Source organism: Anarrhichthys ocellatus, unplaced genomic scaffold, assembly GCF_004355925.1.
Source record: "Anarrhichthys ocellatus isolate YVR2014 unplaced genomic scaffold, GSC_Weel_1.0 scaffold20, whole genome shotgun sequence".
NCBI classification, from domain to species: Eukaryota; Metazoa; Chordata; class Actinopteri; order Perciformes; family Anarhichadidae; genus Anarrhichthys; species Anarrhichthys ocellatus.
The window spans coordinates 2,987,009-3,002,821 of record NW_022280050.1 but is presented as its reverse complement, the minus strand read 5'-3'; the positions used below and the strand labels follow the sequence as shown (position 1 = coordinate 3,002,821).

Below are 15,813 nucleotides of genomic sequence, written 5' to 3'. Positions count from 1 at the left end.
GGACTTGTACAATTTGTAAAGCCCCTCGAGGCAAATTTGTCATTTGTGTTATTGGACTAAATAATTAAAAGTGTTTTGACTCTTGACTTGAAATTCACCAAAAATGCAAATATTATATTTATAATTAATTTAGATCACTTTATAGAAATCAGTTTTCACTTTGACATTAAAGGGCTTTTCTTAAGTTTAGCATTAAAAAGCCCAAATAAATCTACTTGTACAGTTAAACAATAAAACACGAAAACCTCTAAATAGGATGAGTATGTTTTATAGGCACTGTAGGCTATGTCACAAGACAGCAAAACATCCGGTAGACAGTGCACATGTGTTACTAAATTGATAACCATTTGGCACTGTTAGTCACAAGTTAGGCTTATGGATGTCATAATCACTGTGGCGACTGTTTGTGGAGAGAGTGAGAGATAGGGATAGATTGGACATGGATTAGTCCGACAGCAGAGGCCCCGGGCAAAAAAGTTGGCACAGTTTCCCTGAAAAGATGGCAGAGGAATTTAGATAATAGACATTACTCCCTTCACTTTGTATGTAGGTCAGTAGCTACAGTCAGATAGCCTCTCTGCTCTGTCCCGATTGGCAGTCATCTATAACAGATAGGCTGCCTGAGGCAGGAAACTACCGGCCCGGGAAAAAGAGCAGACTCCGACGGAGCATTTACATTTAAACAAGCAGCACAGTTGATTGTGATGACACATATGTAATCCTGCTTTTATATGGCTGATGTGCTCTGGTAAACATGAAGTAGAAGTCACATTAATTAAAAAAAAAACTACTTGTCCTTTGTCCCTTCTAATATTTGCAATATACTGAACTTAGAAAAAAAAAACAAATCAGCAGTTTAAATGGTTGTATGTTTTAAATGTCAATTTGTATTTAATAAAAGAAAGGCATAAACTACACCAGTTTAGACTTAGATCAGATAAAAATGTCATTAATCTTGCATTAATCTTTTCTTTGTAACAATAGGAGTACACAGACACACACACACACACACAAAACAGGCGCAGAATGAGGACCGGCTGTGAATATATTATGTGCAGTTTTTCATGGGCAGCTTGTGGATAGGAAGCTGTGGATTTACTGTAGTGGTGGGTCAAGGGGTGATCAGATCATCAATTATTCAGCACCACCAGACTGGGACAATCACTTGGTGTCAGCAGGACCGGCATACAAAATAGCCTGCTTATTTTGGAGCTTTGGTCCATTCTTAGTTGAATCTGGCTCTAGCATTCGTGATTGCATACATTATGACAGCTCTGACCACCATGTTTAATCTTTGTTACTGATTCTGTGTTCCTACATATTCTTCATATTTGTCAGTAGCATACTGTACCAGATCACTGACTTCACTTTTATGCTTTATTTGATAGTCAATGATAAGACATGAAGACATAGATGACAGTGGCTCACTAACAGTGTATTCACATCACATAATAACGTCACAGTATTTCACAAAGAAGACAGAAACAATGATTTTTAGACATAAAAATGAACAGCAGAGAGAATTTACATTTTCCCTATTCATGTATTTAAAAAAGTGACATGAAAGTAGGTTTATAATACATTTCTACGTCAACAAAGTCAACCATGAAGCCCTATGATTTGAGTACAAAGGATACAAAAAACAAAGGGAACATTCATGAAATCTAGGATTTGTTATTGATCCGATATTCAGATATGAGCACGGTTCACATATTTGGGAAAACAGTCAAAAAGTCGATGTGCTCATCCGCTAAACATCCAGCATACTCTGGTCTAAGCTCTTCACTATCCACAGATGATTAATGAACAATGATTGTGTACATGTGTACAGATTCTTTCAGATTTATATGTTAAAAATAGATTTGCACAAAACACTGCAATCTACTATTAGAGGCCCACACTGCTTAAACTCCCACATAAAGAAGCAATGTAACGGTTAGTGAACCAGACCCAGATGACTTCAGGTAAATTATAATCAGTAGAAAAACCACACCAGTTCCCCCTGTGCTCCCACCCTGTGAAACAGTCCCACTGTGTAACTGATCAGTGTAGTTAAAGTACTTAGACATAACTAAAGACATCATTTTGGTAGAAATACATAAGGGGAAAATGACATTGTACTTTCATATATATATATATATATACAGTACAGTGCATTAGAAATCTATGGGTGTAACAATTTGATCACCCCTCATCAGTATGAAATGGGATCAATAACAGCCGGCATGGGTTTAGTTTAAGCAGTTTCCTCCCATAATCACAAACCGTCTTCAAAGTGACAAGTGCAAACATGGCTGTTTGGACATACAATAATTCTGTTTGAATACTGAAATCTGGTGATTAAAATTCACGTTACAGAAATGTATTTTAAAAAAACAGCACCACCCAATCAAAGGAGATTGAAATATAGAAAATGAGTTCTATGAATATATTACTTTACTCTGGAAACAAAAACTAGATTTTAGATTACTCTGTGGAATCAAACCCAAGTGCAATTTTCAAATCCCTCACCCCTGTGAGTCCAATCTAAAGAGAAAACCTGATACAGTCCCGCTTGTTGCTTTTGCATTTGTGTGTGTTCTAGTGTAGTGAAGTATTACATTAAAAAAAATAGTGTATTGATTGCTACCGACTCTAAAAAACAGAGCGTTAAAAAAACAATAAGAAAACTAAAACAAAAAACTGTTTTTACTCAATGAATTTCGTGGCAAATAAAATGCTACATAAACTGCGACCTGCCCTCAGTGATCAACATAAGGCTAAAAACTGCAATAGGAACAAAAATAAGTTAGATTTTCAGAGAAATATATTGTGGTCCTATAATAATAAACCTTAAAATCAGCTTGAAATCATACTGTCAATGAGGATGTGTTTGGTTACTCTGGTCATAAAATCGGTTTCTATCTCAGAGTTGTATTACTTTATCCAAACAGGTTGGATAGCGGTCGGGGTCGGACAGGGCTGCTGGGGAGCTCCTCTCCTCTTCCCACCTCCCCAGTGTCCCTGAAGGAGGCGCTGTGGATGATCTGGGCTCGGTGGCGTCCTCGGTGCAGCCGGGCGTTCAGTCGGCTCAGAGAAGACTTCCTCTGCATCCCCCCTTTGGTCCTCCCAGTCACGACTCCTTCCTCCGCCGGCCCGGCGGGTGGGTTCAGGAGCCGCAGTGGGTTCAGATTGCCCTGGAGAACTCTGGGAAGCCGCCACCCGCGCCCTCCGCTGCTACTGGTGGCGGGTCCGTGGTCTGACTCGGCCCCCGGCGAGGTGACCACTCCCTCTTCCTGCAGGTCAGCAGCCAGCAGGGGGGACAGGTACTGGAGGGCTCGCCTCCCGCTGTAGTCTCGAGCATCAGGGTCCGCCTCCCAGTCTGACAGCAACACACGCACCACCTGTCAATCACAGCTCATTAAATACACTCAGTTAAAAATAATTCCATGTCATAACATGAGCAAGGATTCATTGTTTTCTTGTTTGTTTTTGTATTAAAATTAAATATATTGACCCTCCTGGAGCATTTGTATGTTTACTTTTAAGTAAATGTCAGGAAAAGGTTTCCTCTTTGGCCACATCTAATATTTCCCTGCAACCAGAGCATAGCCTGCAAATGTTCCAGTTTCTGTGGAGATGCCCCCCTCCTTCTTTGGAACAAAATGCATACAGTAGACACAAAACCCCCCACTGCCACCACCATCTACCCAACCCACCTGCATGTGTCCATGCATAGCTGCCAGGTGTAGCGGCGTGTATCCAGCACCTGATCTCACGTTCACATTCACAGGTATAGCGTTGTCCTTGGAGAAGGCCAGCAGCTGGGAGAGCAGCTCTGCTTTGCCCTGCTTGGCCGCCCAGTGGAGGCAGGTAAAGCCGGTGACAAAGTCTCTCTTGGCCACAAGGCTGGGTTCCACAGCGAGCAGGGGCTGCAGGCTCTCCCACAGTCCGTCTGAGGCGCACAGCATCCACTCATGTTCCAGCGGGTGCAGGGTCACCGACGCGCAGTCCTCATCAGCGGTTGTGGAGAGGAGCGACGCCGAATCGCCATCGCCCTTCACCGAGTCCCGGAGCCGTGAACCACGGTTGATCAGAGACCTCCGTACCTGTAAAGGGAAAACTATTGGAATGAATGAGGCTCATACTTTACAGGCACTGTATATAATTCCATATTTAAACAACCAAAGGCATATTTTATTGTTATTTGTGGAAGGCTACCTAAACAAAAGTAGGCCAGTAGACTGAGCACCACTGTTTATCACAATAAAGTCTCAAATGTACAAAGACACCGTAGACAGTAAAGTTTCAGTTTTTAAATAATACATTTTTGTTGGTTACTGCCTTATGATGATAAATAAATGGAGGTCATAGGTCAAAAGATTACATCACCGTGTCTCTCAGTTACATAAGACAGAATACTACTGCTGTGGAGTCACACCTCATGAATATTGCATCTCTGGTTACACCCCAAAATGGTGTTTTACATCAAGCTGTAGGTTATACAGCAGCAAAGGCAAGGGAACCTGGATAATTTCATTTATGGACAACTTTTTGAGCACAAAAAAACACAACACACCTGATGTGCTTTAGCTGTGGCCAAATGTATAACATGGTCCAAGGGTTTGAAACAATGGAAAGCAGTGCAGCAGTATTTTATCCGTGAGTTTTACAGGATATAATAACAATCTGACCGGAACCTTTTTCATGCCAGAGAAACATAGTGTAGGCTACTACCTGAGGGGAACTGCTCATCATCAGCTCTATGAAGTTCCTGCGACTTCCCTTGGGTGTGTTGATATCTCCAACAAAGTCCAGCCCTTCCCAGGCGCTGTCTTCAGATAGGCAGCTGGTCAGCAGGGCCCGCTGGGAACCCTTGGACACCCTGCGGGCCCCTCTCACCTGCTGGCTGTGGGACCCTGCAGGGTGAGCATGGTCCACATCCGCAATCCCAATCACAGGTGCAGACTCCCGCCTTCTCCTCTCCCTCAGCTTCACCTCCCCACCTCCACCAGATGTCGGCGTATCCGCGTTGGTCTTATTATTCTGGGAGGGGGCTGCAGGTTGCCCATTGCCATTTGACTGTTTGTCATTGTCCATGCTGGCAGCCAAGGAGCTGGTTGCTCCTGTGGAACAATTTGTACATGCATTTTGTTATAGTCATCCAGCTCTGACACTGAATGAAGGAGTTGTCCCAATACAACATTTCCATTGATAATCTCATGGGTATGCACACGGCTAAACTTTTTATGTCTTTGTGTTGTCATTACCCTGAGTTACTGTAGAGTTTTTGTGATTTAGGTCGAAATCAAAAAGGTCCAGATCATTTGCTTTTGACAACTCCAGTCTAAGTCAGCATAGTAGCAGTAGTTGTAGTAGTCTTGACCTTCAAAAACAATGACACTTAAAAATGTGACAATCAGAGAGCCAATGCTTGACAATGCACTCTAAGCAAATATTTAAATATGTGAACACTGCGTTATAATTTTGCATTATTATAGCACATACGGGTTAAATGAAGTAACATGGGATTTGGCATTCCAGTAGGAGATTTTAAACAAATAAATCATGGACAAAGATAATCATAAACAACAACAATGTGCGTGTGACTCACCTGTTTGGTCTCCGGTGTTAGAGTTGCCGTTGACATAGCTGTTGTTGTCCAGTGTCTCCTGGATATTACCATTGCACTCCGCGTGATCGCGGCCGCCTGTGTCTGCACGCATCACCGACTCCGCGCTGCCTTCAGTGTTCAAACAAACAAATGTCACGCCGTTTTCCACCTTCACGAAGCCCACGTTGTCCACGATGCGTGTCAGCGCCTCGCGATCCACCCCTTCCTTCGTCTGGTCCTTTTCCCCCGAACCCGATAGGAAATGATCGATCAGCTCCATCTGTTGGACCCTCCCTCCCCTCTCCATCAGGTACTCCTGCACGGTTTGTTCCGTGCACGGAGACGCCATTGTCATGCTGAACGTCCCCAAACAGAGCGCAAAGATAGCGGAATAAAGTTACACGTTTCAAAATGACTCCATGTTCACGCCACTGTCATTCGTTTAGGTCAGTGACGAAGGGTGACAGCATCTTCCTCTTCTTTTTTCCTCTCCTCCACGGGGAGTGTCGAGCTGTGGCCGATAGGGGGCGCACGTCGGTAACTGAAGCAACCCATGCAAACGGCTCACCACTGCAAATATCATGCTGCGTTCATGTAATCCTCGTAAATGACTGCTTCAAATTACTAGCAAAGGAAAAGCAGTCGTTTTTTTGAGAATGCGGTTTTGTTTTTAGTGTTGACTGAGCTGTGATGGCGTGAGAAACTAGTGGAAACATTCAAAACTGTATTGGATGACTGAGTGTTAGTAGTCTTTTTAGGTCTCTATACATACGGGACAAAAGCACCATGACAACAAAAATGTACATCTCTTTTACTCTAAAACCCAAATGAATGACAGCATGGTCTTTAATACTAACGAATCAAGCTAACCAATGTCCTATTCTCATGGATTTTCTGGTAAACATTCATATTTGAAACCAAGCATCAACGTCACAATGGAGAAGATGTTGCGCGGAAATTGGCTTTACGATTTTTCTGACAGTCCGCAATGTGCCATGGAAGCGACTGGGAAAATTAAGTTGCGCTGTACCATTATACAACGAAGGGGTGGTTGGTGTATTACTGCAGTAAATTGACATCGTTTGGCGACATTTTCTTACACTTGTCGTGTATTTGATTCTTAAATAGGGTTACTGGATTACATTTCGGCCAAATTTACAGAATTTTTGCTTTAAAAGTAATTTACAAACTAAAGCTATAACCTCATTCCTATCTTATTTTTGAGTGGTCTAGCCTGCCCAGTTGTCGACCGTAGATGCAGTCCTAACGAAGGTTCTAAAAAAAAGAAGTGGTCTTTAGTTAGTTTTGTTGTATTATTTCTGAATTTATTTTAGTTGTTAACTTCTGGCCAAAACTATGGCTTCCTCTGATGTTGCTCGACAGCCGGTCAGTATTTTTTTCTTCTTTCCTGGTAGACAAGTGACAGTGTTCTTGATAGTTGAGTAGGGAGTGTCCATGGCTATCATTAAGTTAGCTACCGCTAGCTATACCTACTTACTGTTAAAGCTATCGAAACCACGGAAGTTTAAAGTAACTTATACACAGAACACATCATTCACGGAGACGTACATCGGGAACATCTAGCGGGGCTTTTAAACTAAACCTCTCAAAAGGGATTCAGTGTTACACCGGAATACACTGCGGAGGGCGCTATGTGGCTAACACTAAGCTAGCCATTCAACAGACAAAAGTTGAAGCAATAGTTGAAAATAGTTGTGGTGCTCCACCGTTAAACATTCCTATGCTAGAACCACTAGCTCAAAAGTATTAGGTCATGTTTTACTGGTAAGTTATGTATGCTATACAGCTGGATAAACGCCAACAAATACGGAATTAACATTTTTTTGGATGAAGTTCGGCGATCACGTAGTTAGTTATTTACTCCAACCAAGACATCTCGCCTAAGATAACGCTGAAGTTGTTCTCGAAACTAGTGTTTCTCAAATAGACAACATGGTTAATAATAATCAAATGTTGAAGCTCTTATCATGCGGAATTTAAAAATTGTAGCACATCATAACTAGGTCAGTGTTAGCCCTCTGCAGGTCAGGGGAGGACCATCGATTAACCACAGACTATTTAAAGTGAGGGGTTTGTTTTGTAGCTTGCACATTGAAAGAAATATACTATTTTATGATATATATATTTCCTCGTGTCAGTCTCAGCAGCTGAGATGCGGATTTTTAACTTTTAGAATATGTTTTTAGGTCTTTTTTTATATTTGTTGGACATTTCTCAGTTGATATTATCTATCATATGGAATTGGTTGGTTCAAAATATTGCCAGAATCTTCATTACTGTGCATCCGTATAACACAATTTAAATGTACAAAGTCGGGAAGTTGTGGCTTCGAATGCCTTAAAGTTCACTTTTACATTTCCATCATATTTCTTATTCGAGGAGAAAATGGCCTCTGCATCTTGAGACTGATCTGTCTTGTGCAATTTCCTCCCCAGAATAAAGGACTCCGACCCCTGGGTCTGGCGGGCCATGTGGGCTTTGACAGCCTCCCAGATCAGCTTGTCAACAAGTCCATCTGCCAGGGCTTCTGCTTCAATATCCTCTGCATTGGTATATTGTGACACACACACATACTCCTTTTAACTGAGTATTACATGAGTATTAGGTTGTGTTAGACAGTGGGGGGGGGTCAAAGAAGCATTGTGATGTGAAGGATCCTGCTGGTTCGTATCTCTCCACTAGTTGGTATATATGTGGTTGGGTGAATGGGTGATATCTCCTGTTCCTCAACAACTGCCATCACTGATTTGCTCCAATGCCTTGGTGTTGACTCATGCTTCCCCTAACTAATTTAAGTTTTAGGAATACTTCATTTAAGGCATTTTCTTTTGCGTCTTAAATGCCCGTCTCTGATGCTCGCACTCCTAAATTGGGTCCCAACCATAAAGTTCAATAACTCAAATTGTGTCTTTTTCTGTCTCCAGGTGAAACCGGTATCGGCAAGTCTACTCTGATGGACACGCTGTTCAACACCAACTTTGAGAACTTCGAGTCGTCCCACTTTGAGCCTCAAGTGAAGCTGCGGGCTCAAACCTACGACCTGCAGGAGAGTAACGTCCGGCTACGCCTCACCGTGGTCAACACTGTGGGCTTCGGAGACCAGATGAACAAACAGGAGAGGTGGGAGGAGGAGAGCGATTGTGAAAGAGTGAATGTGATTTAAGACTGTAAGAAACGTACGGCCATTATGAACCAATGTGTGTTAATCAGTCATAAAAACCCACATTTCTGATCAGCCCTACGTGTCTCTCCCCTGTAGCTATCAGCCAGTGGTGGACTACATCGACAGGCAGTTTGAGAGTTATCTACAGGAAGAGCTCAAAATCAAACGCTCTCTTCACAACTACCACGACTCGCGAGTCCACGCCTGCCTTTACTTCATCTCCCCCTCGGGTCATTCACTCAAATCCCTGGACCTGGTCACGATGAAGAAGCTAGACAGCAAGGTAGGAGAAGCATCACAGTGGAGATACAGACTGATCGTACTAATGTACCGTGGTTGTTTCTAGACTTTCCTCTAATGTCTGACTGTTGGGAGCGGTTCCCACTGACTAAACCCCTCCCTTCCCTCTTGAAGTGGTCACAAACTTTCCCATGCTCCCTGTGTGTAGTGACTTTGTGTTTTTTGTGCTCTTGTGTGAGTTCACCGCTCTGTGAGTGTCAGTAACCCTGGATTTGCGTGTGAATGGAGGAGAAAAGGCCGTCGGAATGTTGTAATCACCTCACGCATGCACACTCGAGTTGTCCTTTTGTGTCACTGTACGGACACACAGAAAGAGCCGTTTGTTGAATGTGCAGCACAGACAGTCAGTCACTCAGACAGCTGTTGGAACAGCTCTACGAGCATTGTTTTGTTTTGTATGTGTGTGTGTGTGTGTGTGTGTGGTCTGGCCCGGCCCAGACGCTTGTCTAGTGACAGCAACTCATTCCAAGCCTCTCTTTGGTACGACAGACAGACAGGACTGGAATGTGGAAGGACTTGGACAGCAGAGTGGGCTGCTGGGCCAGAAATAACATCAGTAGACCTGGTTTATGTAACACTTATCTAAAAGCAGTTTTTAAAGTATTTTAGATAAAGTAACAAATACCGGTGAAATAGTTTTGGTTGTACTTGCAGTCAGGACCAATGGAGGCCATTTGAATGTGTATCCATGTTTTTTCATTGCTTTGATAAGGCCTAAATCTATCTATCTATCTATCTATATCTCTTTTTACAGATCGCATGAAAGGTCTAATTTGTCTCTGAGGTCTTCAGATAATAGTATGTTTAATAATGAAGAAGAATCTGTTATTTCGTACGTGAACGTGTTTCCCCGTCTCGCTGTAGGTGAACATCATCCCAGTGATCGCCAAAGCCGACACCATCAGTAAGAGCGAGCTGCACAAGTTCAAGATCAAAATCATGAGCGAGCTGGTGAGCAACGGCGTCCAGATCTACCAGTTCCCCCTGGACGATGAGACCGTGGCTAAGGTCAACACGACTATGAACGTAAGGAAACACACACACACGTCCACTACATCACCTGGAACTGGAGCGATTCTATTTTCAAGTAGTTATGTATTTTAAAATAAGCTGTTCTTGTAGGGTCATTTGCCGTTCGCTGTAGTAGGCAGCACAGAGGAAGTCTCCGTCGGCAATAAGATGGTGAAGGCTCGTCAGTATCCGTGGGGTGTCGTTCAAGGTAAGACAGATCCGTCTTTGTTTCTGCGTTCTTCTACACAGCTGTGCTTGTGGTGCCAAAGATCTTGCAGGATCACATTGGAAAGATTAACAGATGTCCATTAAATCAGACCTACATTTCTCAATATTCAATATTTAGTATCAGCTGGTTGCCTAACCCTTCGATGTGTCTATGGGTGTGTGTGTCAGTGGAGAACGAGAGTCACTGTGACTTCGTGAAGCTGAGGGAGATGCTGATCTGTGTGAACATGGAGGACCTGAGAGAGCAGACACACACTCGCCACTACGAGCTGTACCGACGCTGCAAACTGGAGGAGATGGGATTCAAAGACACCGACCCCGAGTCCAAACCCGTCAGGTGAGCTCATGAACACCTGCAGGGACACAGTGAGGGGTGCATAAATTGACATGACTGACAACTGACCTGTGTGTGTGTTCAGCTTGCAGCAGACTTATGAGGCCAAGCGTCAGGAGTTCCTGGTGGAGCTGCAGAAGAGAGAGGACGAGATGAGGCAGATGTTCGTGCAGAGGGTGAAGGAGAAGGAGTCTGAGCTGAAGGAGGCTGAGAGAGACGTACGTAGACACCAACACCAGTACACTGTACTTCTTTTAATAATGTGATTACTGCAACATCTTTTCCCATTTAGTTTTTCACTCCTATGAATCATGAGGAAACCAAATATCATGAATGTTTTCATGATGTTTCTTCTTTTACTGGATAAAATCAAAGTCTTCCAGCAAAAGTCAATCTTTTTACAATTTCACATCTACTTTGGTTTTAGTGCGACGGAGGAAAGTCATTTGTTTTCACTTGTTCTTCTTGATACTAAATGAGGCGTCTCTGTGACTCAACTCTGTTGTTTTCTCTCCGCGTCTCAGCTGCAAAGCCGCTTTGAGCAGCTGAAGCGTCTCCACGCAGATGAGAAATCGTCTCTGGAGGAGAAGAAGAGACTCCTGGACGAGGACCAGAGTTCCTTCGGCAAGAGAAGAGCTGCCGCCCAGCTGCTGCAGGCCCAGAGCCTCACCGCCAACGGCAAGAAGGACAAAGACCGCAAGAAGTGAGAGCTGCTGTTTCATGATCAAGATCCATAGATTTATACACCTGAAGACAGTGAGGGTTTAGATCCAAACGTTTTCACTGATTAGTGATTCTAGGAAACTAGTGCATGAGGTGCAAAGCTCGCCACTTTTAGTGTAAGTGCACATTTAAGTTGCTCACAGATGATGGTGTGAGCGTGTGTCGTTATATGGAATTTTGCTGTAAACTCCCGCTTGTTGTCTCTAACAGTTCTGGCTTCATGTGAAGACGCTCGGATCTGAAGAACACTCCAGTATGACCAGTGACACTGAGGCCACGTCCTTCCCATTCCTCTGTGGCCAGTCTCCCACACTAACCAGACAAACGCCACACAAACCAGCAGTGTGTGAGTGTGTTTGTGCCAAAGTTTAATGTCTGTACCCTTTGTGTGTGTATACACTCTCCTTTATGGTATTTTTAATGGGTTTTATACCTCTCTGTAATATTTTATATTTATCTTTTCATTTTTATATAAAGCCTGTATTTTCCATATACTTCCCTGTTTTTATTTTACAGTGTATTGGACCTCTCACAGCCTCCTCACTAGATGCTGTTTACATACAACACTACATTGAAAGGAACATCTTCACTTCTATTTAATCTGCCATATGTCTAGTGTATAATACGAACACACTTATTCTGTTGTAATGCAGCCTTAAGACTTTGCTAATGACAACAAAGCCATCTTTGATATGCTTTTTAATTTATTATGAAACCCCTTTCAGACATGTGCTCCATAAGGAGATTTACATTCTGGTTTCTAGAGTCTACTCGTCATGAGAGGCGAGTGGCTCATTAATGAAACGTCAGCGATAAACAATCCGTTTTCCATAGTGTGAGCACTGCAGCTCTCTGTGTAATAGTCGTTACAGAATAATGACTCCACGGAGACCTTTTGATATTTAACGGATGTGGAGCTAAATGCAGCGGTGTAACAGAACTCGTGTCTGAAAAGGGCTGAACTGATCGTTTCTGAAGGGCAGTTTAGTGCATTCATCAGTAAGGGTGGGCATAATCATGGTCACGGGCATTATAATTACTCATCCTTTTTCTGTATACGGTCTGATTTCTTTTCTATCATTGATGCTATAAACTTTAACTACGAGCACACCAGCGTCACACTACTTCTCCTGTTGCTGTTCCAACGGGACGTCTCTTGTCCAGGTTTCTAGGAGGTTGGGGCTGACGCTTGGTTTTGGATTCCGGTACATGTAACAGCATATATTTATACATATATACATATATATATATTGTGTTTGTCTTTTTTTTTTTTTTTGTGCTCCCTTATTTTCCTTACTGACACAAGCCGTTGAAGTTTGCTATGCAGTCTGTCTGAAAAGCGCTGACTCGTGGGAAGTCTGTGTTTGTTGAGAGAGTGCAGGGAAAGGGAGAGAATACCTTTGTGACTGTATTTTAAAAACATTTCTCTATTCACTTGTGTCTGGATGATGAGACAGGGTTTCACACCTCGAAGCATTTAACAGTAAAGGGTGATTTACAAATCATCGTTTACTGCCACTTTATATTTTACACTAGTGCTTAATATGTGTTACTGCCTTATCTGTGTGACGCTTACTTAGAAATAAACTGTCCACCTAACTAGTACATCCGAGGAAACACACCGATGCGTAATGGAGTAAAGATGTCAATGTCACGTTTGTACTACACTTGTATTTAAGGAATTAACAGTGTTATTTGGGAGCTTTTTTTCCTCCTCCTTTCTAAATAAATCTTTGTATTTTTGTCATGATACACTCTGCCTGTCTGTTTTCTTCTCAAAGTATGGTGTCTTATGTCAGCTTCTTTTTCCTTAATTAAATAAATATATTGTATGTATTATATTTCATGCAGTTTTATCACAAGGATCCTAACATACTGATATATCAAGCACCTGTACTGGGAAATTTAAGTACTGTTTTTCTCCATAGTTCAGATGATCTTCTACCGGTTGTCAGTGGTGGTAGTAGTATCATGCTGTACATTAGTAAACAGAAATACCTGTCTATGATATATTGTACTCTGTTACTAGTTCTGCATTCAGACAGTGCAGTTTTCAGTGGATGCGTTTAGTTACTTTTTACCAACTTCGTTATAAAACAAATACAGTGATTAAGTATCCAAACTTGAAACGCCTTCACTCATAGACTTGTACTCCCTTCACGTAGTTCAGTGTGTACTTTTCATGCCATCACAGATAAAACTTGGTTTGCAAAACATTTAACATAAAAGCAAACCATGAGACAAATCCTGTTCGTGCATTGTGAGGTTAAAAATGACGCATTGGTTGGTCACCTGGTGTTTGCCAAAAAATGGAAGAGAAGGAAAAGCAGCTGTGGCATTGAGAAGTGCATGGACTAAGGTGTCTAACCAGTCGATCCATTTCCAGCTTTAAGAACACACTACTTTTTGGAACACATTTTTAGTGCTTGTGTCACCTACTCAGGACAACTGGACTGTTTGTTTCTAGCAAAGGCACCAAAGGAGAAAAAGTGTGAGGCATTTCTAGACTGATGTAAGACCCACAGACCTCCCGACTTAAATCCTCTCCACCCCTGTGATTCATCTTACAAGAAATGTCTACTGGAGAGACGCTTCCTTCCCTTTTATCAGAAGGTAAGAGGAGAGAGGATGATCACAAGCTCCCCTTTTTTTGCTTTTGAGGAAGATTTAGGAGACAGCAGCAGCTTAACATTTTTCCTGCCCACCACTTTACATTTGAACACGCACACACAAAGGGACCACCCTGAACCGCCTGGTAGAGGTCCTGTTCCCTGCAGTGTCTTACCCTCCGGCTCTTTTGCCCTTCATGTGACTCGCAGCCTGGCCCACAGACAGGTTTGGCGTAAAGCAGAGGAATGCTGATCGATTCCCTGCAGGGGCCTGCGGCACCTGGCAGGTTGGGAAGAGGACGCACCCCCGAGGAGATTTCACCAAGGCAAACTGTGCAAAAGTGTGTGCGTGTGTGTGGATGTGTGCCTGTGTACAGACATTGTCAGCTTCTCTCTGAGAAGTGGTTATCTCCCAGTTTTTCCTGCCAGAGGGGAGAACTATCTCTGTTCAGCAGAAATCTGAAAAATCGAAATTTGCTGCCTGCCTGCTCGCCTTAAATATAGCAGTTTGAGTTTGTGTGTTAGTGTCAAGTTTTCCTGTGTGCACTTACACCCAAGATAGCTGTCACCTGCACTCACAGACACACACACACACACACACACACACACACACGCACACAGTCCAGTACATGTACCCTTGTCACCTTTTGCTAGTCACTCTAAATGCAAATGTAGGTGATCGTTGAAGACAGGCCCGGCTGCTGGAGAGATGAGGTTGTCATTTAAGGGGAGTGCCGGCGACGCTCTGAAATTACCAATTACACACCTCGTCCATGCCAGTGTTGGCTTGAGAACACAAGAGAGACGGAGGGGGGAGAAGGAGGGGAGAAGATGGGGGGAATGATGAAAAGACAGTAAGAGTGTCAGCTTTATTTCTAAACATCCCTTACTAGCAATGTAATGATAATGACGGTAATACACTCTGTCAGACTGCTGTACCTGTGCTGCTCATGAGGCTTCATAAGCTCATAATGAGCGAGTGCAGATAATTATAATTAGAGCAGGATATGATTCTCAGGATGAATCCTCCAAAGGGCAACTGTAAAATCCTGATGGGTTGTACAGGTAATGTGTTTGTTGTTCATCAGAGTACACAAGTGTATATTACTGCCTCTCACTGCCTGTGTTACCTTCATTATAAAGCTGCGGGCAGATGCAAAAAAAAAAGGACATTGAAAATCTGTTTTTAAAACAAAGGCATTTATTGCGAAAAATGCACTTGACATGAAAAAACAATCAAATCAACCACGGGTCATCGGTACAAGACGATGCATAATGATCACATGGTAGAGAGCGCTGCATGGCCAGCGCAGAGCATGACTTCAATGGCACAAAAGGCCTATAAATATTCTGCACAATATAGAATAATATATATACTTTTTTTCTGTTTTCCTCGCCGTACCGCTGTTTTGAACCCAACTCAGTTGCGATGAGGCGTGAGTGTCCACGCCGCACCACTTTTTCATAAAGTTCCTTTTTTATGTAAAGAGCTACATACAGAGGCCCCCTCCCCTCGTACACGCACGCACGCACGCACGCACGCACACGCACACGCACACACACACACGCACACACACCATAACACCCACACACACACAAGTATCCATAGGAACAAATATGGCCGACATCTAATTCAAGATGGCAGGGTGGGTGCTCAAGCTTCCTGGAAGGACAAAAAAAGGAAGTGGACAGTAATTTGCTATCAAGTCCAATAAAAAATAAATAAAAAATTGCTTGTGCAATGTTTTGTGTTGAGTTCATGTCCAATGGGAATTACCACTGCTGTTGATGGCTTTACAATTGTTCACAAGAGGTATTTACAACCAGGAAG

General features: G+C 42.9%; 2 protein-coding genes across 2 annotated transcripts; one reads left to right on the top strand and one right to left on the bottom strand.

Annotated features, from left to right (window-relative positions):
* Positions 1 to 1,363: 1,363 nt before the first annotated feature.
* sowahca (sosondowah ankyrin repeat domain family Ca) lies at positions 1,364 to 6,101 on the bottom strand. Its single transcript, XM_031858540.1, has 4 exons — positions 5,594 to 6,101; positions 4,717 to 5,105; positions 3,699 to 4,088; positions 1,364 to 3,383 (listed from the first exon to the last, which is right to left on the bottom strand). Exons 1-4 carry the CDS (start codon positions 5,946 to 5,948, stop codon positions 2,922 to 2,924), a joined length of 1,596 nt encoding a protein of 531 aa, XP_031714400.1. The 5' UTR covers positions 5,949 to 6,101; the 3' UTR covers positions 1,364 to 2,921.
* Positions 6,102 to 6,638: 537 nt separating this feature from the next.
* On the top strand, positions 6,639 to 12,571 carry septin10 (septin 10). Its single transcript, XM_031858668.1, has 10 exons — positions 6,639 to 6,979; positions 8,050 to 8,164; positions 8,539 to 8,734; positions 8,874 to 9,060; positions 9,942 to 10,103; positions 10,200 to 10,296; positions 10,485 to 10,653; positions 10,736 to 10,868; positions 11,175 to 11,353; positions 11,584 to 12,571. Exons 1-10 carry the CDS (start codon positions 6,950 to 6,952, stop codon positions 11,597 to 11,599), a joined length of 1,284 nt encoding a protein of 427 aa, XP_031714528.1. The 5' UTR covers positions 6,639 to 6,949; the 3' UTR covers positions 11,600 to 12,571.
* The last annotated feature ends 3,242 nt before the right edge of the window (positions 12,572 to 15,813 follow it).